Source organism: Leptonotus elevatus, chromosome 10 (genome assembly GCF_054856555.1).
Source record: "Leptonotus elevatus isolate MCC_2025b chromosome 10, RoL_Lele_1.0, whole genome shotgun sequence".
Taxonomy (NCBI): Eukaryota; Metazoa; Chordata; class Actinopteri; order Syngnathiformes; family Syngnathidae; genus Leptonotus; species Leptonotus elevatus.
The window spans coordinates 18,341,696-18,365,746 of NC_141248.1; the positions used below are offsets into that span (position 1 = coordinate 18,341,696).

General features: G+C 38.4%; 3 protein-coding genes across 3 annotated transcripts; all 3 read right to left on the reverse strand.

Annotated features, from left to right (window-relative positions):
• Window positions 1-154: 154 nt before the first annotated feature.
• Window positions 155-5,048, reverse strand: npffl (neuropeptide FF-amide peptide precursor like). Its single transcript, XM_086087426.1, has 4 exons — window positions 4,272-5,048; window positions 4,018-4,180; window positions 2,752-2,867; window positions 155-1,463 (listed from the first exon to the last, which is right to left on the reverse strand). Exons 1-4 carry the CDS (start codon window positions 4,391-4,393, stop codon window positions 1,343-1,345), a joined length of 522 nt encoding a protein of 173 aa, XP_085943552.1. The 5' UTR covers window positions 4,394-5,048; the 3' UTR covers window positions 155-1,342.
• A 1,899-nt stretch (window positions 5,049-6,947) lies between these two features.
• On the reverse strand, window positions 6,948-12,164 carry hyal1 (hyaluronidase 1). The gene is made up of 4 exons (XM_086088055.1): window positions 12,022-12,164; window positions 10,539-11,428; window positions 10,315-10,404; window positions 6,948-8,921 (listed from the first exon to the last, which is right to left on the reverse strand). The coding sequence occupies exons 1-4, from the start codon at window positions 12,071-12,073 to the stop codon at window positions 8,595-8,597; spliced, it is 1,359 nt and encodes a 452-aa protein (XP_085944181.1). The 5' UTR covers window positions 12,074-12,164; the 3' UTR covers window positions 6,948-8,594.
• Window positions 12,165-12,869: 705 nt separating this feature from the next.
• On the reverse strand, window positions 12,870-20,932 carry LOC147167459 (hyaluronidase-2-like). Its single transcript, XM_086086323.1, has 4 exons — window positions 20,782-20,932; window positions 18,039-19,015; window positions 15,242-15,331; window positions 12,870-14,628 (listed from the first exon to the last, which is right to left on the reverse strand). Exons 1-4 carry the CDS (start codon window positions 20,804-20,806, stop codon window positions 14,224-14,226), a joined length of 1,497 nt encoding a protein of 498 aa, XP_085942449.1. The 5' UTR covers window positions 20,807-20,932; the 3' UTR covers window positions 12,870-14,223.
• Between the last annotated feature and the right edge of the window lie 3,119 nt (window positions 20,933-24,051).

Below are 24,051 nucleotides of genomic sequence, written 5' to 3' on the forward strand. Positions count from 1 at the left end.
GGCACCCCGGGCTGGAAGTGCCTCTCCTTCGCTGGCATTGGCTGAGCTGCCGGGAAGGCCCGCCCTTTTTCTACACCTCCCACCATGTGTATTGGCGCGCTCGGAGCTCTGCGGCAGGGAGAGCGAGCATGAGAAAAAGATTCTCTCTCTCTCTCTCTCTCTCTCTCTCTCTCTCTCTCTCTCTCTCTCTCTCTCTCTCTCTCTCTCTCTCTCTCTCTCTCTCTCTCTCTCTCGGGTGTGTAGGAGGGAGGCGTCGTCCTCGTCATCCCACCCTGACTAGCTGACCTAAATGTACAGTAAATGCACCTATAATACATACTAACTTTATGAAATAATGCTGTGGTACATTACATTGTACAACAGAATTGTGATTATTAAGAAAAGTTTTTTTGCAGCCAATCACATTGCAGCAAGGCGTGTCCATGTGATCATACGTCTCAACTCCTCTCTCAGCTCATCAGTACAGCCCTAATATTAGTTGTTCCACGCAGAGGATAAATAATTTATTACTCTGAGTATTTTTAGATGATCTGTCTATATGTTGTTGCTGAATGGTTTGCGTTCAATCTGTTACGTAAAGGCTTGAAGCGCTGCAACAAAGGAAGCTATTAGCATTGTGGCTGTTTTAAATATGTCCTTTGTTTTATATTTATTGTGACAGTATACTTCAACTGGGAATGGCATTAAACTGACTTTTTAAAGAAGGGTGGGTTTTATTATTGAGAAAAGACAACATACATTGTCCAAGTCAGACATTTTTTAGTTAAAAAAAAAATATATTTTTTTTTTTTTGGTGTGGGGAAAAGTATGTAGGTTACGAAAGGAAAATTTTATTTATTTATTTTTTAAGAAGTTTTGTATATAATTTTAGGGGGACAATCACATTTTTGAAAAGTTATTTTTACAACAACAACAACAACAACATTCTTCTAAAAGTTATATATTGTAAAGGGGGCAATTATATTTTTCAGAAAAACAAGGTATACTGTATAGCGAAAAACTAAACATTTCTTCTTAACCAGACTTTGATATGGATATAGCATGGAGAGGGTGATGCGCCAATGAAATGAGCACATATATGAAATGTAGTCCTCCAAGTTAAAAGTCTTTATTATTATTTGAATGTTTTTTTATTAATTCAATTAAAAGTTCATCATTTTGGCCGTTAGTCACGGGACATTAAGTCCATTCAGTATCATGTTGGTGACAATAAAGATACAAAATAAATACATGTGTGGTTTGAAGGACAAAACAGGTGCTTTTCCATTTCAGTTTCATCTGATGGACACGGGTCGCCCTCATCAGCTCAGTGCCATACGTGCGTCCTCTTTGCAGCAGGTTATTATTTCTTGCCAAACCTCTGCGGCACCGCCATGCTCCAAATCTGCCCGGGAGCCTCCTCCCAGTCGGGAGAGTTGATGTGATCCTCCAACACGAGCGGCCCTCGGGACGAGCGGCCGAACCTGCCGGGGTGGCGTTGGGAAGAGGATTTGGAGACATACGGGAATTCAACGGGCCTGACTGACGATACGATAATAAGATTTCTATGAAAAGATCTCTTTATGGATGGTAACAAGTTTAAATTTAAAAAAGAAATGCTTTTGATGAGAGATAAGCATAAATCCTGCAGGTCCTTTTTTCAGTAAGTATATTTACAGTGCAACCTGTCATGTATGGAGGACCAAAACTGCCTAAATTAAAAATACATAAATGCCTAAATAAATAAATCAATAAAAGTGAAAATAAAAACGGATATAAAAAAAATATTATTCAAAAATTTAAATAAATATAAATGGAAATAAAAACAACAAAATATATACATCCCTAAATAAATAAAAGTAAAAAATAAATAAATAAATAAAAAACGAGATTCAAAAAATACAAGTAGAAATAAATAAAATTAAATGTCCACTGAAAAAGGCAGTTTGCAACGGCGGAGCCCAACCCAAGACACGCTTAGGACCGCCCCCTCATTTGAATAACATTTCGACCTGACAGAGCATCTGCAGCACGAAATAAATAAATGTGAGAGCAGAGCGTTTTTATTTGTTTATTGATATATATATATATATATATATATATATATATATAGTAAGTTTTTGATTTTTTTAGTTTTGTATTTATTTCAACATTTATTTAAAAAATTTTAATCTCGTTTTTTATTTTGGAATTACTTTTCATATCTGTTTTTATTTGTTCTTTTTTTCATTTATTTATTTATTTATTTAGCCTTTTATTTATTTTTAATTTTTGGCAGTTTTGGTCTTCCATAGTCATGTAGGTTCAAAATGTTAAACCTAATATGCAATATTGTATTTCTATTGAATATGTGGCCAGCTAACACCGAGCTAGCAAAAAACGAAACGGAGTTTGCAAATTTGGACGCCGGAACTAAGAGACGGACTAGCTTAGCTATAAAATAGGATGAAGCTAGTAGCAATGTAGCTGGATTTGAAATTTTGTGTGCCTTTGTGTGCCTTTGTGTCCCGCTTCTAATAAGTACAAGGGCCCGACCAATTAATTAGCTGACACATTCTATCGGCGAATATTAGCTCTTTTAGAATCGGCCAATTATTTTATATTTTTTTATACATTAACACAACATTAAACTAAGATAATTAAGTTCAAACATTCCGCCATTCCCCCGCCATTTAAATTAATCGTCAAATTATAGAATATTCTTTATTTAAAATGAAAATGTGAAAAACCTGTGCGAAACAAGCGCATGTCGCCAAAGTAACTCGCACCGACCTCTGCGGCTGATGGAGCACCGAGTCGCGGGCTTCCCTGCGCGTTCCCTGCAGCAGAGCTCCGAGCAGCGCCGCCAGCAGACGATCGTCCACGCCGCCGTCCGCTTTGACGCTCGCCTGGTGGGCAGAAATAGCATGAGACACGCGCAGCATGTTATCAGGAATAGCAGATGTCAGGAAAAAAACTCTTTCTGAGGAGACGTGTAAATCTCCTCTTTAATGTGTGCGTTGGATATTGCGAAGCCGTGCGCACTCTTACTCAGTGTTGCATGTGGACTGGCTTAACTGCACAATATTTCATTTCTTTTTAACATCACACCCTACGGGGCATGTGATGCTCCACCTTTAAACTGTTTTATCTGACAAGAAATCATATTTAGTAACTTTTTTTTAGGAATGTTTTAAACCGATACCAGAACGAGTATATCGATACTACTATCACTTTTAACACATCAAATTTCCCCAAGGAAAACAATGACAAATCATTTCATTCCTATATATCCCAATCTAGCATTTTTCCTTAAAATTGCATGTAATGAATGAACATTTTCTACTCTTCTGATTTCTATTTTCTAATTGTAAAACGGCTGTTGGCCAAATGCCAACAGTGGAATACCGAAACTTTGAATATATTATCGATACTCGCCTAACCCCATTTTTGACACATAACTACATTTCTTAATTATTTGATTTTATTCCTAATTTTCCGGGGTTGAAATTGTGATTTTACTTTTAATTAAATAATTAATAAGTAGGCCTTTACAGTTTACGGAAATTAATCATATTTTTTTGTGTGCTTAATTTTGGGGCAAATTAAATTAAATGTTTTTCTCAGTTTTTTTAGGGACATTTTTGTATCAATTAATTTATTGGACCGGTTCATGTATTGTGTTTATTTTTTTTATTATACTATATTTCAAATATTTTGTGTGTGTGTTTTTACAGTATTTTATTCCCTATTTTTGAATAAAAGTATGTATTAATTTGCCGTATTTTAATTTGTTACTATATTTTAACAAAAGTAGTTAATTCATTGATCTATTAATTGCAACTGCAATAATAAAATAAAATAAATGTAATAAATAAAAATATTCGTTTCATGTCAAATAATTTTGCGATGTATTATTTTCTAAATGAATAAATGAATACACAATAGCATTTCCAGTCTGACTTTCCACAGAAAATCTTCCGAACGAGCTGGGTGAGATCCAGACGAAGAGCATGCGTATGCAGAAGATGTTGTGAAGTTTTTGATTGGCTGTCTCACCATCTCCAGCAAGCGGTTGTCCATGTTGTCCTCTGAGCTACCCGCCTTCGTATCTTCACGACCCTCCGGAGCGCCTCCGACGTGAAGCCCGTGGGTGACGCCCGCCAGCGCCATCAGCGCCACCAGAATGGTCACCGCTGCACTTGAGTCCATGTTGGTCAGCCTAGGGAGGAAGAAGAAGAAGAAGAAGAAGACTTTCCGGAAACACTCCGAAGGACTTACAAGCAGTAAGTGCGAGGATGAGCGGCACCGACCTGGCCCGCTGTCTTTTATACACCGTGCGCCGAGACGGCGTGGAAACCTCAGGAGAGCTGGAGAAAGATGTGGCGGTGCTAATGGGAGCGAGGGACGGGATGGAGGCCGGACGCGAGGCCATTTAGGCTCAGCGTCGGAGTATTTAGTGACGACGGGAGACGGTCATTACGTGGCCCAGAGGACAGCGCGCCGCACAATCGGCAACTCTTATTAAACAGATAAATCCCCGCAAATGGGCCGTGATCCGCGAGCCCCCTGACGACAGAGGAAACGTTCATCAGCCTCTTAATCGGGACGCCACGCAGCGGAGCTTGAACATCGCAATGGATTGTTGTTGGGGAAGTCAATCTTAAACATTTCTTGGCAATAGTATGTGACCTCGCTAGTCTAAACATGACATTCTAATTAATATTATATTTGTGGGATATGACTTATGCAGCAAAATCCAGGCGGCCATTTTGCCACTAGCTGTCGACTGAAGATGGCTCAGGGCTCAGGCGATGACCAATCACAGCTCACCTGTTTTCTGAAGCTCTGCTGTGATTGGTTGTTACTTCGCACCTGAGCAACTGTAATGTCATTTTTACTCGACAGCAAGTGGCAAAATTTTTAAATCAGCAAACACACCAACCAGTGCTACCAATCGATGTGAAATTGGGTGAACCGGTCTTTCATTTAACACCGTATTCCACTGAAAGAAGAAACTGTTTTTTACTCATTCAATTTGTTAACAAGAGTATGAAAACCTAGAGAGAAAAAATGTATTGTACATTTAGAACAGATATAAAATTTGTGATTAATCGGGAGTTAACTAGTGAAGTCATGTGATTAATTACAATAAAAACAAAGTATCCCCGATGCCCCTAATTAAAAAAAAAAAGATTATTAAAAATTAGGGGCGTCAGACAATTAAAATTGTTAATTGTAATTAATTGCATGACTTCAATAGTTAACTCGCAATTAATAATCAATTTTATATCTGTTCTAAATGCACAATCAAAAAGTTCTAGGTTTTCATACTCTTGTTAACAAAAGTGGGAAAAAATAAAACTAACTAAAAATAGTCCAAATGAATTTTTGACGTCTATAGCCGTCAATGGCAGTGAATGAGTTAATCGGCATCATCATGCTTGTGAGATTTATTGTGTAGTAATTAATCATCCCTACAGAGTCCATGCGTGACGTCAACACGCCTAATGGCTGATCGGCTTAAAGCGAACAAACAAACACACGTTAGGCACCCGATGGATGTTTAACCGCCATGGCAACCGGCATGTCATCACCAGTTTATGTTTTAAATAGAGATCATAAACCTTTGCGTGAGATGGCTTTCTAATTTCCCCCGACACCATATTAAAACGGGACATTCATTTCCAGCAGCCACTAATAAGTCCTCATAATAACTCATCAATGCTGACTCACTGGACTAACCCATAAAAGACGAGAAGAACATTTGGACATTTTGGAACAAACGTAACTGTGTGTCATTTTGCCTGTGAAATTCCTACCCAAGTAACAAATGAGCACCTGGTCGCTTTCCAGGTTGAAGTGAAATGGCGGACAAATGTTTAAACTGGATCAATTCTGGATAACAAGGCACATTTTGTTCACATTGGATTTTTTATTTCCGCAATTGCTGAAATCTCCCCTTTTATCCCTTTTAGTGGTTTGGACTTTCTCTCCTGGTGGTCACTGACTGAAATGAAACACTTCATGACTTGCTTGTAAAATTAAATAAATCACTATCCAGACATTTTTTTTATTTAAAAGATGAATTTATTATTTAAAATGTGAAACAACGTTACAATCATCCGTTAATTCTCAGCCCCATTCATACTTTATTTGTGGCATGTGACATTTTCATTAAAAAAAAAAAGTTAACTATTTGACACTGTGCCAGAGTTACTGACTCTAAGTTAGCTTTGATTAACTCTCTGCAGAGTTGCTTTAACACTAAATACATCAACTCTGTCAAATAACTAACACTGGCCTCCATTTAAATCAGTGTTACACTTAGCGGGTTGAAATCAACATTTTCTAATATTTAACACCAACATTTTAACACTCCAATTTTTTGCTGTGTAACTTTAGTCAATGGGGGGTTTTTTTCTTCAATGTAATATTTTTATTCATTATTAGAATTTTTAACCATTTGGTCGAATTTGAATTAATTTTAAGACATTTCAGCTCTTATTTAATAGTATTTGAATCATTCAATTGCATTTTACTTATTAACAGAATTCTAACCATTTAATAGATTTTTATATATAGTCCATGATATATTTATTTAAATTCAGTTGATAACGTTTTCTTAATGGTGGAAGTTTTAACTATTCAATAGAATTAGAATTTCATGATATTTACATTTATTTTCTTATCAATTTAATAGTATTTTTGCCAAACACATCATGTGCGGTGCGCGGAACTAGCCGAATGTCAAACAACAACATTTGTTAATTCAATTTATCGTTATTTAATGGATTTGAATTATTTACTGGATTTTTTGTGTGTGTATATTTTTGTATTTAGTGGCATTTCAAAAAAAAAAATTCAGGATTTTCTTTTTCCAAGTAGTTTGATGACCTCAGATTAATTTGTGAAACACTTTTTTGGTTTGTCTGTTCAATGCAGTAAACCCTGAATTTTTTGTTCTCGATAACAACAGAGCCAAAGTATGCAAATGGCATTTCGTTTAATTATTTTTTTGATTCACACAGTTACAACAGTGCAGCCAAAGAAAAAAAATAAGAAAGTAAAAGTGTGGAAACAGAGGAGATGGCAACAGGGGGCTTCATTATGCCACTAAAACAAGCTTGTCCAGCAGTAGCTACAAACACAAGCGTCATTCTTTATATTGCTGACGCACGCCCAGCGTGACGTTCCGAGAAAGCCTCAGGCAGCCACCAAGTAAGCAACTGTGCACATGATAGACGTTTGCATGCGGTCAATGTCAGCATGAGAAATACATGCAGCTTGATTGCAACAATTTTTGCTGTGCACAAAATCCATCCGCCTTGGGTCACAGACGTCCAAAAACTTTTGAAGATGCTTTGAGCAAGGACACACATTCAATATTTAATCTCAGACGTATTTTGGCTTTCATGCTGTGTAATCAAATTGATGGCACACATTTTAGATGCAATTATCTTGGATTAACCCTAACCTCATACATGCGGGCAATATTATTACAATATATTATTATCATATTTTTTTTAGAATTTCAGTATTCCTGAATTTGCATATTCAAAGATTTTTGGGGGGAGATTTTTTTTGTTTTTTACCGACATGCTGCAAAACTATTCACTGTTTGTACTCAGGCCAAAGCAATAAATGTGTTACTTTAGTGCCATCTAGTGGAATCTTAGTGTTGTTGCGAGGTTTCATTTATTGCTAGTGTATCATTTCATTTGAGGTGTATTGTTTTGTTGAGTTTTAAATGCACCTTGTGACAACAAAAGTTAAAATATGTTTTTGCTTCTCTCCACTACTACTACTACTACCACTACTAATATATGGCCCAAAACTGCCAAAATTAAAAATTAATTAATTAATAAATGAATACAAGTGAAAATAAAAACGGATATAAAAAATATTATTAACAAATGTAATATAAAAAAATTAATATAAATGGAAATAAAACCTATATATCTATCCCTAAATAAATAAAAGTAAAAAAATAAATTAAAAAAACGAGATTCAAAAAATAAAAATAAATATATCATTTTAGATATTTATTTTGTATTTATTTCGACATTTATTTTTAATTTAATTTTTTTTTACTTGTATTTATTTATTTCTATTTATATTTTAAAAAAAGTATTTAATTTTTGAATTATATTTGTTGTATCCATTTTTATTAATTTATTTATTTAGTCATTTATTTATTTTTAATGTTGGCAGTTTTGGTCCTCCATACTAATGCACTGCATTGACATCTTTGCCTCAATACTTACTCTACCTAAAACTCAGAAATGCATTTCCTTGGAATATCTCACATCACCACCTGCTGGTCAACAACAATTCAACACAAAGTCTTCAGCAGTCAACCAACTGTTGCTGATGGCAGTATTTGTCTTTCGTGACTGATATGTCCATGATGTGTTTGAAGTGCAGCCTCCACGAGTGAAAAATATTTTCACCTTTATCAGTAAAAGGCATCTCCACTTCTTAAAATTAAAGCTGGTTACTCATTTGCTCCACTGGAGTCTAATAGTGCCATTACAAAACACTTATAGAAATGAAGAATATTGCATAAAATTGCTGAACGTACTGAATGCTGGTGAACTTGTTCCATAAAAGTCAGCCTCACTTATCATCAGCGCTTATCCATGCCGGGGCGTGTCGCATCGGTCGCCCACCCACCCCGGGTAGCACTTACACTCAAAGCGAGACATCATGAGCATCACCTCCTGAGGGCCGAGCCGTCCCAGGACCGTGTAATGACGTCCGCCCCTTGCCCTCTCCATGGACGTCACCTTCCAGCGGGCGGGGTGGAGGTGGAGGTAAACCCGCGACTCCGGGTCCCTCCTGGCGCACCTGCCCCTGGACGAGCACACGGCCTGGCTGCAGAGGACGGCCGCCGACGTCACGTTGACCAAATAAGGACCGAGGATCTCGTCTATGTACCACTTGACGGCGTCGCAAGAGGCCTGAGGGGAGGGAATCATTTGTCAATTGTACAAATGGGAATGGTCAGAGCAATCTATGGATCAGTTTAAGAATTCTGTTCATATGTGGATCTGATTGTTTATTATTATGTATTGAAATAATTGAGGTAGAAAAATAGGCTAGGTTACTGTTTATGAAAGAAATTGAATTTTGTTAGTTAGCATTTCATGTCATTATAATATTATTGAAATGAAAGTCAACTGAAATAAAAAATTGAAAAAAATAACATTTTATTTACCTGAACTGAACTCCCACACTTATTTGCAATTTTAGATCCACGAGACTTTAATCAACCAATACCAACAATTTTGTCTGTGTTTATAAGTGAAAATAGATGCATTGGTTTTTGACGGATTTTTTTACAAGGCCGATAACATTCATTTGTACGGCTGCTCGATTAATCGAAGAAAATATTCATCAAGATTATTTTGGTAGTAATTGAAATCACGATTAGGACAATCATTTATTTTTGGGAACAAAACAAGAACATTTTTAAATGTAAAAAATATTGAGACAAATGAAATTATTTGAAACACTATGTCTATATAATTATGCAAGTTCCTTTTGGATAAAACAAAATGTAATAAATTTGTTAATTAAAAAAATAAAAAAGTTGAATAAAATGTATAAATTTAAACGACTCAAAAATTTGTATTAATAATCTTTTTTTACGATTATGCTGGTTTTGTAATTTTGTAGTGTAATAATTGAAATTTTAATTGAATTACAATTAATTTGTAGTAAAAGCAAAAATATTAGCGTATTTTTTTTTTTTTTACCCTTTTTATTAATTTTAAACATATAAAGAATTAACAGCTTTGTTTAAAAATTATTGGGGAAACATGGCAGGGTGTTTCCAGGGTAATCAGCATGTGTTAAGCTAAATTAAAAACTAAGCAGGTTTTCTACTGTTAATAGTTTTACAAAATTTAAACATAATTTCTTAATTTAATTATTATTATTATTATTATTTATTTATTTTTTTAGGGAGTTCCCAGTGTCAGCGTCATTTTTTATTAAGTGGAAATGTAAATAAATCCATAAATGAGAAGTTCCCTGTAGCTCACTGAGTGACAAACGCATGCAAACGTAGCTAATTTGCCGTTTTCGTCAGGGTTCGTAAAAGCTTTCAAAAGATCTTCGCAGACAGTGAAAATTTGTCTGAATATGTTCGAAATGTCTTTGCAACAAAAAAAAAAAAACTGTGAACATCTTACAAATCCTGAAGAAAACCCTAAATTGACTACGTTTGCAAGCATTCACCACTCAGTAAAATACCAGCTTTATCGGCATTCAGATTCGTAAAAAAAGCCGATGGCGATATTTGTCAAAAATATCGGCACCTATGCCTAGCATTGATAAAAGTAGTAGTACCTTAGTTTTGGAGAACATATGGTCACCCCAGAGCACGACCCCTGCAGATCCCAAGGCAGCACTCTCTCCAACAGTGTAGACGAGATGCTCCTGCATGACACGAGCAAAACGATAACATGTTAGAAGAACATATTTCTTTGCAGTGCTATGTTTATTAAAACATCATATCATCAGTTTTTGATGTTAGAAATCATGACATTATTCGTGTACCCCATTTAACTCACCCGAGAGAGAAACTGGAGCGAGTAGGTGTAGACGATGGTGGCGTAAGGGACGACGGGCCGAGACGGCGGCGCCACTCTGAAGGCCTCCAGGATGCGGTGGCGAGCGTAGAGCGACACCTCCCTGCCGAGGTTTCGCATCTCCTGGCTGAGGTAGATGTCGGGATAGAGAGCCGACGAGGCGTTCCAAAGCCACGTCAGCTCGTCGTTCCTCTTGGATTCCGCTGCGGGACACCGGCCTGTGTAGTTGGTGCTTTTGTAGTAGTTGTAGCAGTTGGGGAAACCGTAGAAGCCCCACAGTCCACCGGGTCGCTCGTTCTGACCCACTTTCAGCGTCTCCTCCATGAACTTCCTCCCCGCCGCTTCAAACTCAACACGGGCTAAAGCGTCCACCTGCGCAGGTTTCCATTTTGGATGCCTGGACCGGACCAGTGCTCGTGATCCTTCCCAGTACACCTGCTTGGTGTCCCAGTTCCTCTCCCACACGGGCCTCCAGTCCTCCCAGTCCACTACAGCCAGGCCCTGGAAGTCTCCATCAGGGATGTACTTGCGGATATCATCTCTCGCCGCCCTCAGATGCTCGTCGAGGCTGGCGTTTTGCGGCACGCCACCGTTTACCGCCTTGCCTTGGCTGTAGTGCGGGTACGCACCCAGCTTGTCCGTGTAAAAGATCGTTATGTTGTCACCCATGAAGGTCTGATTTTGGTTCTGGGCGATGTTGAACGTGCCCAGGTCGAGATCCACGCCATACTGGGAGAGGCAGGCGGCCGAGGGGGCATTCCACACACTTGCAAAGGGCAGCTGGGAGAAGGATAATGGCGACATGATGACGCCCGGAAGGTGAATGAGTAAGCTGAAGAAGAGTAGCGGAAGAGGATGTAGGCAACTCATGCCTATGAGGAAGAAAAAAAGAAACATAACATGAAGTAATATAAATCCATTTTAATATCGCCACACAACTGAAATAACTCGTGTTACGGGCCACACATTTTCATCACAATTGTTAGACAAGTATCTGTATTTAAAAAGCACTCAAATTTAACGAATGCAGAAAAGACACTTTGGCTTAATTACTTTCACAAAGATATTTTTAACTGGTTTGATGACACCAAGTTGGCACCCTTGGCTATTATTTACTGGTTTTAACTCTGTGACCACCAAGGACCCCTGAAAGTCATATCCCAGCCACAGTTCTGTTCCAAGCTAATACATTACATCATCAAGAAGATGTCACATTGCTGTGGTAGAAAGCCTTGGCGGAGGTCTCTTGCTTAACCAATTTTCTAGGCTACGGCTTGTTGTAACCTTCAAGTTCTAAACTCAATGTTAAGAGATTCGAATTTAAACCAAGCATCCATTCAGCGTGTTTAGTGTTAAAGTTTTAGTTTTACTCATAGTGTTGCTACACTTCACAACCCATAACGCCAAAGAGTAACGATGAAGAACAACTACTCATTTTCTTATCTTCTTATTATGTCACACTTACCTGCTTTCGAAAGGAAGTATTTAAGTGGATAAATAAATAACTTGCAGCACATGCTGGGTGGGGGGAAAAAGACGCAAAAAACAGCCCGTCTCGTGACTGGAATAACACACAAAAAAACGGGAAGTGGTACAAAATAGACGTGAGTTTGTGGGTTTTGTTACAACCAATTAGAATTGTCCTTGATGCGTATCCGTCCCGCCCTCCAGCCAATAGGAATAGCCAATCTGATTTACTAACAGCCAATCAGAGGGACGACAAAGTAGAGTTGAGACATTTTTCCTCTCTTTTTTTTTAAGTGACAGGCCAAAAAATGGAAACAATTGACAAACAGTATTCTCTCTCAAAACAAAAAGTCATGTGTTTTTCTCGGGAGGAAGTTGGAGCAATGGCCTGGTCAAACCGAGAGAGAACAGTGGCTCCCTCTAGAGGCCATTTGGACGGATAACCGAATACAGTACAGCACTGTACTGTACAGTACTTGTGATAAAAATATAAAAAAAACAACTAGAAAATAAAATAAACAGACAGCGGTTAGTGAATACAAATTTAGATTATTATTTTTCTAGCAAATTTTATTTAGATAAAATATTTTCAAAAAGCAAAAGTTATAGTTTTAAAATTAAATTTGATTTATATAATTATAATTTATAAAACGAGTTAAATTACCATCAATTTGCTTAGTAAAATAAATGATAAACTATGATAATCAGAAATAAAAATAAAATGGCAACAATGTCAGCAAATACATAATGTATTTAGGTACATTATGATAAAAGGTCAAATTAATTTATGGAATTTGGCATACATTTATTTGATTAAAAGAAAACTAATAAAAAGGATACAAAAAGTCAGTGGTCAGTGAATCTGTTTATTTTTCAGAAATGCATTTGCTCATTACATCAGTTGTGCTTGATTTGAATCTTTATTTTTAATTTTTTACAATAAATGTGTTATTTCCCTCTGAAGAAGTTAATTAGTAGTCGTCGTAGTGTTTAAGGCACAGAAATGTCACGTGAAAACAGCTAAAGTACATTCAAATAAATACTGCAATGGCCTCCATCAAAATCGGAATCTTTTCAAGTCAGCTCAGTCACTGGCCGCTCAACTTTCCCTCAGCAAACACCTCATCACATCCACTGTGGGAAACGTGGAATCTGACACCTTTGGGAGACAAGGCGAGAGCCAGGAAACTGGGAGCAAAACGTAAACACCGTCATTCCAGCAAGCCCTCGCTAGGTGAAAAAGTTACAAAAATAACTTCTTTTTTTCCCCTCTCCTTCTCTTGCAAAAGTGTTTCACAACAAGAAAAAAAATCACTTTGTATCATCCGTGTTTTACAGCATTTGAAAGGCACCAGACAGGTGTGTGTGTTTGTGTGTTTCTCTACAGCAGTAGTTCTCAAACGCAGTCCACGAAATGATATGCAATAAATTATCATTTAAAAAGTACATATGGAGCTTGGCTGCTGACAAAACTTATATAATAAACAAATTACTCCTCTTTAGGCCGCAAAAGCTTTGCTATGATGGTGACACATAATCACATAAATCTGACATCCCTGCGTGAATAGGATTCTTTTCCAGAACAAACGCAAAATATTACAAAAAGCACAAATTATTGTTGGAAAACTAATGGCACATTATTACAGAAGTAAAGTCCTATGTTTTCTCAAATAACTGTATTTTCCCCCCCATATATTTAGTCAATTTATTTTAGAGAATGAAAGCATCTTTTCCAGAATAAACAGTGTAATTAATATTAAAGAGCTTTTTTTTGAATGGGGTTTGCAATAAACAAAGTCATTTTCCAATCCATTTTATTTAGACAGTTGGCTAAAATTCAGCAGGCTGTTGAGGAATTGTGGCCGGGCTTATTTTTATTTACCCTCTTGAAAATATTTTTTTTAAATCAAGTGATTTGTAGAAGTTATAGGTCATGTCAATTGTAGACAAAGTTTTGAAATGATCTTGGTATACTTTTTTTGAACAGTGTAGACTTGTTATATGTGTCAACTGTATTTAGGATTTAATCTGATACCTTTCATTGAAAATACCCTCAATTCCGAATTGATTCCCATAATTGGAAAGTTTCCAATTAGGAATATTTCCAAAGTTCCCCTCCTCAACTTCCCATGGAAATTTACCGTAAAATTTCCATTAATTCCACCCCCAGTTAAGGAGTCCAGGAATCCAAAAAGTTTATCTACAGTATATGTTGCACCACAACATAAAAAAGCAATAAGATAACACACTGCAGTGTAGACGCCGAGGTTCGACACGCCGCTCCTTTCTGGTACTGAGGGTCCATCTTCTCGCATCGCTCCCCCTCAAAGCCGCCATAGCACTGGCACCGGAACCCTGCGCCGAAGCCCTCCAAGCCCGCCTGGCCCGGCTCGCCGAGCACCTCCAGCTTGCCGCCTGGCCCGACCCGCAAGGTGTGCGTTGCAGGATTCAGGTGCAAGTAAACATCGGCGTCGGGGTCCCGGCGTAGACAGCGGCCGTGGGAAGAGCACAGAGCCTGGCTGCATACCTCGGCTGCCGTGGAGACGTTGAGGAGGTATTTGCCCAGCGGACCCCGGAGATAAGCATCCAGCTCCGAGCAGGTGGTCTGGAAAAGAGCAAAGACACGAGAGACAAGAGTTACGGCTTGTGGACAAGGGGGCTCGATTTATGCACTGGGAAATAAATGTTGGTATTGGACGATTTTGTTTTTCAATTTATATATTCTGATTTTCACAATCAAGTTTCTTTTTTTCCACATTAAATGCTTTTGGGGGGGGGGGGAAATATGCCTCTAAAAGCAGAAAAAAGGAAAAAAAATGAGAAAAGTTGTCTTTATCGTCTCTCTCACCAAAAGTCAACTGCGGAATCCTGCACAGGGTGCACCCCGCTTTTCTCAGCAAAATTCCGCTGGGGTTGTCTCATGCATTGCGACAGACGAACAGATCAAAGTACAATTAGTGTAGCTACGCCGCCAGTGGGATTCATTTTATTTGATTCCTCCTACGTTTGAAAATGTCCTGCCAAGATTGAACGAACATTGGTTTGACTCCCAAACAAACAAGAGAAGCCACAGCCTCGGTATTACCAGTTGACCCCCGTCTTTGAAGTGGCGCCCCGAGGAGGAAGAAGTAGAAGAAGAAAGCCATCTGACATGAGCAGCTGCTCGAAAAGGACGGCATCGTACGCATACGTCATGGCTGGCGTGGCCACGGGCTTACTTTGTTGCTGGCGTAGGCTGCGTCTCCCCACAGGATGATGCCGGCTGCTCCCAAAGCCACACTCTCCCCGATGGTGGACACCAGGTCCATCTGGAACCCATGAGCACGCATGGTTAAAAATGTACATCTTGTCTTCTAATTCATGCAGTCGCTGTATGACAAAAAGGGTTTGTTTACTATGCCCAGAAACATCAGCTGATAGTTGACGAGGAAGGCGGCATACCGAAAGTAGTAAAGGTAAACAAACCCTTTTTTGTCTTTAAAAAGATAAACGGTGACCATGCAGCTAAGTTAATATCAGCCAGTTAAATTGGTTGGGCCCAAACAGAGTTGGCAAATCCAGGTCCAGAAAGTAAAAACCCTGCCACAGTTTGGTGGTAGCTAGCGAGCTCCCTCGCTAGCTCCTCGGGTGCTTGTTTACCTGCTAAGGAGCTAGCTAGCTAGCACAAGTTGCTAAAGCCAAACTGTGGTAGAGTTTTTACTTCCTGGACCTGGATTAGCCCAAATGATAAATATGTTATATGTGACCTCAGTCTAAACGTAAAGTAAAATCCAGCTGTTTTTATCCATCTCAAGGGGCGGCCATTTTGCCACTTGCTGTCGACTGAAGATGACATCACAGTTGTTCAGGTCTCAGGTAACGACCAATCACAGCTCGTCTGTTTTCTGAAGCTGTGCTGTGATTGGTTGTTACCTGAGACCTGAGCAACAGTGATGCCATCTTCAGTCGACAGCAAGTGGCAAAATGGCCACCCCCTGAAATAGATTTTTTTTTTTATGCTGTATTTTGCTGCTTAACTCATATTATACTAACACAATATTAACCAGAAAAGCATATTTAAACTAGTAGGGTTGCATAGAACATATTATTGTCCCAATTTTTTTTTTTTTAAAGGGTTGACTTCCCCTTTCAACACAAAAATGGATCAACACAAATATATCAACAATATAACAAAGCAAAGCAACAATAATACTGCAGTTTACTGAGTCATTTACAGTAGTTGTGAAAGTCTCTTTCGTTTGTGTCTTTATGACTTTACATGTATTAGTGGTTGTCCCCCCTTGTCCTCTCTCTACATGTCCCTTTTCAACAATGTACAGTACAAATGACAAAATCTATATTTATCCAGGTCAGGTTCTCATTTGCAATGCTGACCTGGCAACGGGTTCAACTGCGTACACATATTTTCCAATATGCAACCTGTCACTCACAAAGTTTCAGCACACTTTCATGAATGTGCCAGTCACAGTTTTAATGTTTTAGAGAACATTACATTATGCTAGTGTAGGGCGGAGTTAAACACGCTGCTGCCTATTGATTGGTCAACAAGAGAATTGTTAGGTATTTGACTCAATTTCATAAACATAATTGCTCTCCGAATTGTAACTCAACCAAGAAGTGCAAATTGTTATTAAGTTTCCTGTGAGAATTGCCTGGAAGCAATCCAAAGCATTTTTTTTCCATCCGCTACCGCATGTGACATTCTCGTATTTGCGCTATCATAAGGAAGCCCTCAATAGGGTGTTAGCGAGCTTTTAAAAAGGTCCAACACCCATCCGCACGCAAATATGTCGTATCAGCACAGGAAAGAACTGCGCCCGCTGATAAGCGACGCCGTAAAGCTGCTGCTGATCAAAGTGCTGAGATTTCAAGTGGCAGCAGAAAAAGTGAGTAAGAGAAAGGCAAGTTTTGTTTGTCCAAAAGGTCAGGAAGAGCTAACCCGCATGACGTTTTGGAATTGATGGGATACAGAAGGGAGCAGCACGGTGAGCCGAGTGGTGAGCTGGTCTGTCTCACAGTTCTGAAGTTCGGGGTTTGAATCTCGGCATGGAGTTTGCATGTGATTTTTTTTTCTTCTTTCTTAATATTGCGATTTAATGTGATTTTCTTTTCAAAGCCCTTTTCCCATGTATTTTTAATAAACACAAGCTATAGACCAATCTTATTACAATAAACAATATCAGATTTATTATAAATAAATGCTTTGTAGGTTAGGCGTATGATGAAATAAAGGCAAATGAAACATAAATAAATATAAAATACAGTTTATCTATTTTAATTAGAGTTGTTATCTTACTAAAGTATTTGACTCGCAGTCTTTTAGACTTCACAAATTTCAATCAAATGTAAATAAACGTAAATCAGTAAGTCATAAATCAGATTACAACAATAAGACAAACAAGTCTGTGGCTTTATCACTTCTAGGGCTGGGTTTAAAAAAAAATCGAATAATTGATAGCGGATCGATTTTCCTTTTCGAGCCTGATATTGATTCATAAAAACATGAATTGATTACTTTAATATCTCTTTTTTTTCATTAATTCATAATAAAATGTAATTTTATTATTATTATATTGTTTTTTTTAATTTACTGTTCACATATATTTAAAAGTATTTTCTTGCATTTATGAAAGACCTGACAATTCAGAATCTTTTTAATTTATATTTACAATTATTGAATTGCGAAAATATTTTCATCTCATCCTTGCCCATCTCAATGTTTGTGTAACATTTAAGTGATTATAAAACATTATTTTCATTAATAAACTAAATAATTTAACCAGTTACTGCCTCAGCAAAATTAATTTGGAATTTAATGTTTGCGGAGTTTTTATCATGTCCTGAATTGATGTTCCATAATTATTCAATATCAGATTGAATTGAAGTGAATTGAATCAAATCGAGGAAAAACTCAATCGAATCCAACTCAACTCTCGAATCGACTGAGGAAATTAGAATCGATACCCATCCCTAATCACTTCAACTTGTAATTTGATGGTACAAGGAATGTCTCACCTCTGTCAACTGCTCCAGAGAGTTCATGTACGTGGGTCGAGTGTACACAAAAACGGGCCGCGCCAGCCCATCACCCGACGACGCCAAACGCATGCCCTCCTTCACACGGTTCCTCACAAACTGCCGTCCGGAAGCGGAAGAGCGCAGCACCATGCCCATGTAGATGGACGGGAAGAGCGCCGTGCTTTCAGTCCACAGCCAATTAAGCAGCTCGTTCCGCGCCACCTCCACGTCGGGGCAGCGACCCGTGTAGCTCTCCAGGGTCCGCCTGTAGTCGTGGTTGTAGCAGTCCGGGAACAGGTAGAAACCCCAAAGCTGGTTGGGCCTCAAGTGCTTGGCCAGTTTTAGTGTCTCCAACATGAACTTCTTGGCGGACAACTCGAACTCCTGCAGGGCCACTTTGGACACCTGCTCGGGCGGCCAGGTGGGGTTCTTCTGGCGCACCAGCTCGCGGGAATGCTTGCGATAAATGTCCTTAGCCTCCCAGTTGCGTATCCAAAGGGGCCGCCATTCTTCCCAGTCAATAACCGCCAAGCCTTTGGCGCTGGGCTCCCGTATGTACTTCTTCACGCCGTCTGGCATCTTTTCCAGATGCTGCGCCAGACTGGCAACCTGCGGCAGACCCCCGTTGACGGGCGTTCCGTCCGGCTCGTAGTGGGGGTACAGGCCCAGGCGGTCATTGTAAAAGATGGTGAGGTTCTGCTTCACGAAGCCTTCGTTGGGGGAGGCTATGATCTGGAACTGGTCCAACTGAAGGGAGACGCGGTGCCGCGGGGAGCAGTCCTCCGTCGGGGCGTTCCACGCCAGCAGCAGGGGCTTCTGGGAGTACAGCGGCCATGCTGTGGCTTTGAGTCCCAAGGCTCCGGTTTCATCCCACAGTAGAACAATCAGCAGCAGCAGCAGCGGAGCTTTGCAATCAGCCACCGTCCAGTGCATGTCCAGATGGGAACGGACAGAATTGACGGTCACTCTCTGCTCTGTAATTAAGCACAAGACAGCGACATGAGGCTTTTTTACTTTACGCTCTACATCACAAATATGAACGGTATCAAATAACTACCAAATGCATTACACCTACGTAAGCTAATGAGGCCCAGTTAAACAAAAAAAAAAAAATGCTGTCAGAGAGGTTTATTATTGTGGTTTTGATTGGTTTTGGGCTTCAGTCCTCGGATTTGTTCCTACTGGTCTTTCATTAAGCTATGCAAAGGTAGTAATAAAGTCATAATTATAGTACATATTTGTATGGGAAAAAAACTCTAGGCCACCACAAATATAAATTATGAGGTGTATAAAAAATGTGTCACGACTGGTGTCACAAAAGATATATTTGAAGCCAAAGTGCATTATTCAAAATCTAGAGAGATATCCTTTCCAAACCGCTATAATAATCTCAATTATATATTTTTCCATAAAATGACGGTGAGACATATTTTTCAAACCCGCTTCCGAGATGGTTGCGTGTAAATTACACCGACATCCCTGGCTTAAATTTTCTGTCATTTCTGACACTAAATTCAGTTTTTAATTTAAATGTTATCAACTACAAATGCCTCCTCACTGTGCTGTATTTATTCTTTATTATGTATTTTGACAACCTATAGAGTGTATGTTCGTTGTTGGCTCTTAATTTTTTAATGTATGCTATCAGCACTTTAGAATTAAATAAATAAATATAACAAGTGTAACATCATTATTATACATATTATATATAGTGTGTGATTTCTGTTTTTAGCAAACTTCCCAATGACACCTAACCCTTTAAAAAATATGACAGAAATTTTAAAAAGTTCGGAAAGTTTTTAAGCTCGGATTCAGAGAAAAAGTCACACTGAAAATCTTGACCTCTCTTGGTACCTTGACCTTGAGACGAGTGACCCCACATACGAGTCTTCGCCCATTTCTGGGATACAAGTGTTGTGTGGTGGCAGGTGACTCAACTCAATTCACATCCAGTAGCAATTTGCAGAGAGTAAACAACTGAATGTGTTTATTGCCACTCTCAGCTTAGGGCACTATTAAACTAAACATAAAACAAGGACAATAACACTTTGTGTATTTGAAACAAGCGCATAGCCTCTACTAGTATACAATGGAAAACACAATTAGCCTCAGAGTTGTGACCTAAGCAAAGGATATCTGAACACAACGGGTTGTAAAAGGATAAAAGAACAATAATCACAGGCAAATATTGTTTATCCTCTGCGAAGAACCACTAATACTACTACTGCAATGTCTGTCTTATACTGCCCCCAGGTGGCAATGGTAGGTGCACACACACGTTTGAATTCTATTTAATTATAGCATTACTGTACGTTTTTTTGAAAGTATATTTTGAGTGCTATTTCCTTATTAAAACACATTTCAAACGTTTTTTGTGCGGGATTAAAGGAATTTTGATTCATTTCAATTCAAATATAAATTGCCGGGAAAACGGTGCATTTTCGCCAGTTTTCATTCAAGATGAATTACTTTAATATTTATTACAGGAACATCATATTTGTATCACTATAATGCGTGTCTCATGTCTTGATTTTTACACACGTAGTTATGTGCAATTATGCACATATTACAGTAGGCTATTAGCTTTGTAAAGGCATATTTACTGTCCTTGGATTGAACCGTATTATATAAAAAAGAATGTCACTGATACTTGCATTGTCGGTTAATATAGGAAAATGTTGTTATAGTCCTTAAATCAATTCCAAATCAAGTCATCACCGGCTCGCCGGGGTTCACTTACCTTTCCCGACAGTGTGGACAAGCATTCCCCCCCAAAATCCCCAACAAGTCACGCCGCCGTTTTTATGGTTGTTGTCGCCTCAAAACGCCAAAGAACAAAAAGTGAACATCGCTGCTCTTTCTTTTGTGTGTTGAGGAGCCGTAGAAGTGTCGTCCAGAAAGAGCGAGGCGGATCGGATGGCCTCCCAGCGGACTGAAGACACGAGCAGCAGCTGCCCCCTGCGAAGATACAAGAACCACCACTGGAAGGTTCCATTCGGATACAAGAAAAGGGGGTGTGCCGTAGCGTACCGAAAGCAATGCCTCCTGTAAAAAAATCGCTCTTTGTGTCAAAAATGAACACTATTGTATTATTTTGCTATTAGAGTAATTCTGCATCAGAATTTGCCCACATTGATTTAAAAATAATTCTCCAATCACCCCAGTGGAGTAACGGTGGAATGGGCTGCTCCGAAAAGTTTGTCACAGGCCATGCGAAGCAGATACAGTAAGATTCATGCAAGGTCACAGCCACACTGTCTCTTCCCTAAAAATAAAAAAGCAACGACACAAATGAGTACTTGCCCCGGGATGGCTTTTAAGTATAATCATTTACAGACAGATAAATACATGGCAATTGGGTTGAAAACTTCCCTCAAGACCTCGGGGACAATTCATTCATGCTTTTCCCATTAGTTTGGGGATAAGAACAAGCATCCAAATATGATTTCAATGAAATTATACAGTGATTTGGGTTAAAATAAATACAAGACAAATGGTTGCAATTTGTTCTGATTTCACAGCAGATTTTCTGAAGGGAAATTGAAATGATCCTTTACAGAAGGGGTTTTGTGTTCTCAGGCATTTGTTTGTTTGTTTGTTTTTTGAGCGAATACAACACACAGATGTACAAGGTAATTTGTAGTTGAGGTAGAGTATTATTATTATTATTTTTTAAGTAAGACGTTGTTATAATCCTTACATCTCACATTCTCTACTCTTCATGAAATCAGAAAAAAATGCCATCTTGTTTGAAATACAAAGCACCACATCGCTAAAATTGGTATTTTGGTATGCTAACATATCTTTGCCAAGCAGAAACCCTGTGTGTCCATTTTATATTCTTCTACTCTCCCTATGTCATTTGTGATATTTTTTTTTTTTGCATTATTGACAAATACAAAAGTGTTGAAAATAGCATGAGAACAAATCTATTCACTCTCTTGAATACTTAAATTATCTGCAAAGTATCGTAAAACTCCGCCTCTTCCACACTTGGGTTGTTGTGTTGATGCTGGTACGTAACGGCCTATCGTATAGCTATATAAGGTCCAATACTGTACCAACTTAAATTACGCAGTGTTCGATAATTCAAGCAAGATGGTACGACGGCGTATTAGTGCTACGTATAAATATATATTTTTTAGAGGGGAGAAAAAAGTGGCAAATTTACAAGTATTTTCTCGCAAATCTGCGACTTTATAAAGTGGCAAATTTGCGAGTTTATATAGTGGCAGATTTGCGAGACAAAAACTTACGAGAAATACACGTAGCGGAGCTATAGTCTACTCATGTGAGGATTCATTGGTGGTTAATTAGACACTATTTATAAAATGAAAAGGCAGGATGGAGACGGATTTATAATTAAAACTTTACTCGTCATTCACCACAGCCAGAACAACAACCCTTCCTGAGCCCCTATCAGCTGACTAACACTAACCAATCAGATGCTAGCATACTATAGGTAAATGCAAGTGAATGACGGAGAGCAGCAGATTCGACACGTCAACTTAGCTATTGTACAAAAAAAATACCAAAATGTATGAATGTGTAAATAATAATTCTGGAAACATAAATGTACAAGTAAATAAACATTTTAACAAATTTACTTAAATACTTGATCGTCCGGGTGTGGACCTTCGCAAAGCGAGGCGGTCTTTGTCGCTGGCCAGTGGCCGTACACAAGGTTTCAAAGAGTGAATGCTTAACATGATATTGTTAATATATGCTAAAGCAATTACTATCTCCTTATTTGGAAACCCGACCGAAAAGTATTAGCACAAATAGTCGAGTAGTACGCTACGTGTATTTCTCCTGTTTTTTTTCTCGCATTTCTGCCACTTTATAAAGTGGCAAATTTGCCACTTTATAAACTCGCGAATTTGCGAGAACAAAATGTGCAAATTTGCGAGTTTATAAAGTGGCAAATTTGCGAGTTTTTTTCTTGGAATATTGCCCCCGCCCTCGAAAAAAAATATTTATACGTGGCCCTAATACGCCGTCGTATGATGGTGTTTTTCGATTTGCTGATAAGTAGCAATTTTATAGACGTGAGGATTTTGCCAGACAGCGACGATGTACTCCTTGACAATCATCTCATTAATACCTAGTTAAGAGGCTGAAAATGTTTGCATGTACAACGCAGCTTCAGCAATCCTTGAGCGTCTTAATATGAACAGCGTACATGCGGGATGTGGACACAGTCAAACTCTTGATTGCTACTGCGCTGCACGCTCGGCCGAGCGTTTTTCCGAGCCGTCTACAATTAGTGGCGGAAGAAGCATTCGCAGGGCCTCACTTAAGCCGAAGACGTGAGGTAAGAGAGTTTGGACTAGCAACCAACAAGAAGCACAAAGGAAAAGTGGAGTTAAAAACACCTCAGTTTCCCTACAAAAACATGACGGAAGTAAAGTCAATAAATGAGAAAATGTGAATCTGAACGGCTCCTTTTTTTTTTTTTTTTTTAGATTTCCTACCAGTGTTTTATTGCTCTATAATTACTTGTTTTTTCACATTGAACGGAATTCTTTTCCAAGCTTGCGACTTAAGTGGTGAGTGTTTTGCCACCTTTACGTTGAGACGGCGGGCATGTGTTATGCACATGGCCTCCAGGCGATGATAGTCGCTGGCATGACACCAGCAAATGCACAAGATAAGAAAGTGTGTTTGCACTGCAGTGTGCAATAAAGCACGTATGCTCATTTGTCAAGTTTATGTTGCTTTAGAGAAAAACAATGACTCATTCATTAGCGTTGAAATGTCAATTAATGAAGTCAACTGTGACGTATATTTAAAAAAAATTTAATACAAAAATTTATATATATATATAGTATAACCTTTAATGTTATTTGAACTTATTTTTCTTTAATGGATTTCATTATGTTTTATATTTGATATTAAATGTCTTTATTTAATGTATTTTTTATTTATTCATGTCATTTTATTTAACGGAATAGATTTTCAGTTTACTTTTCTATTGGTTTTCTTAATTTAGAGCTATATTTAGTAAGTT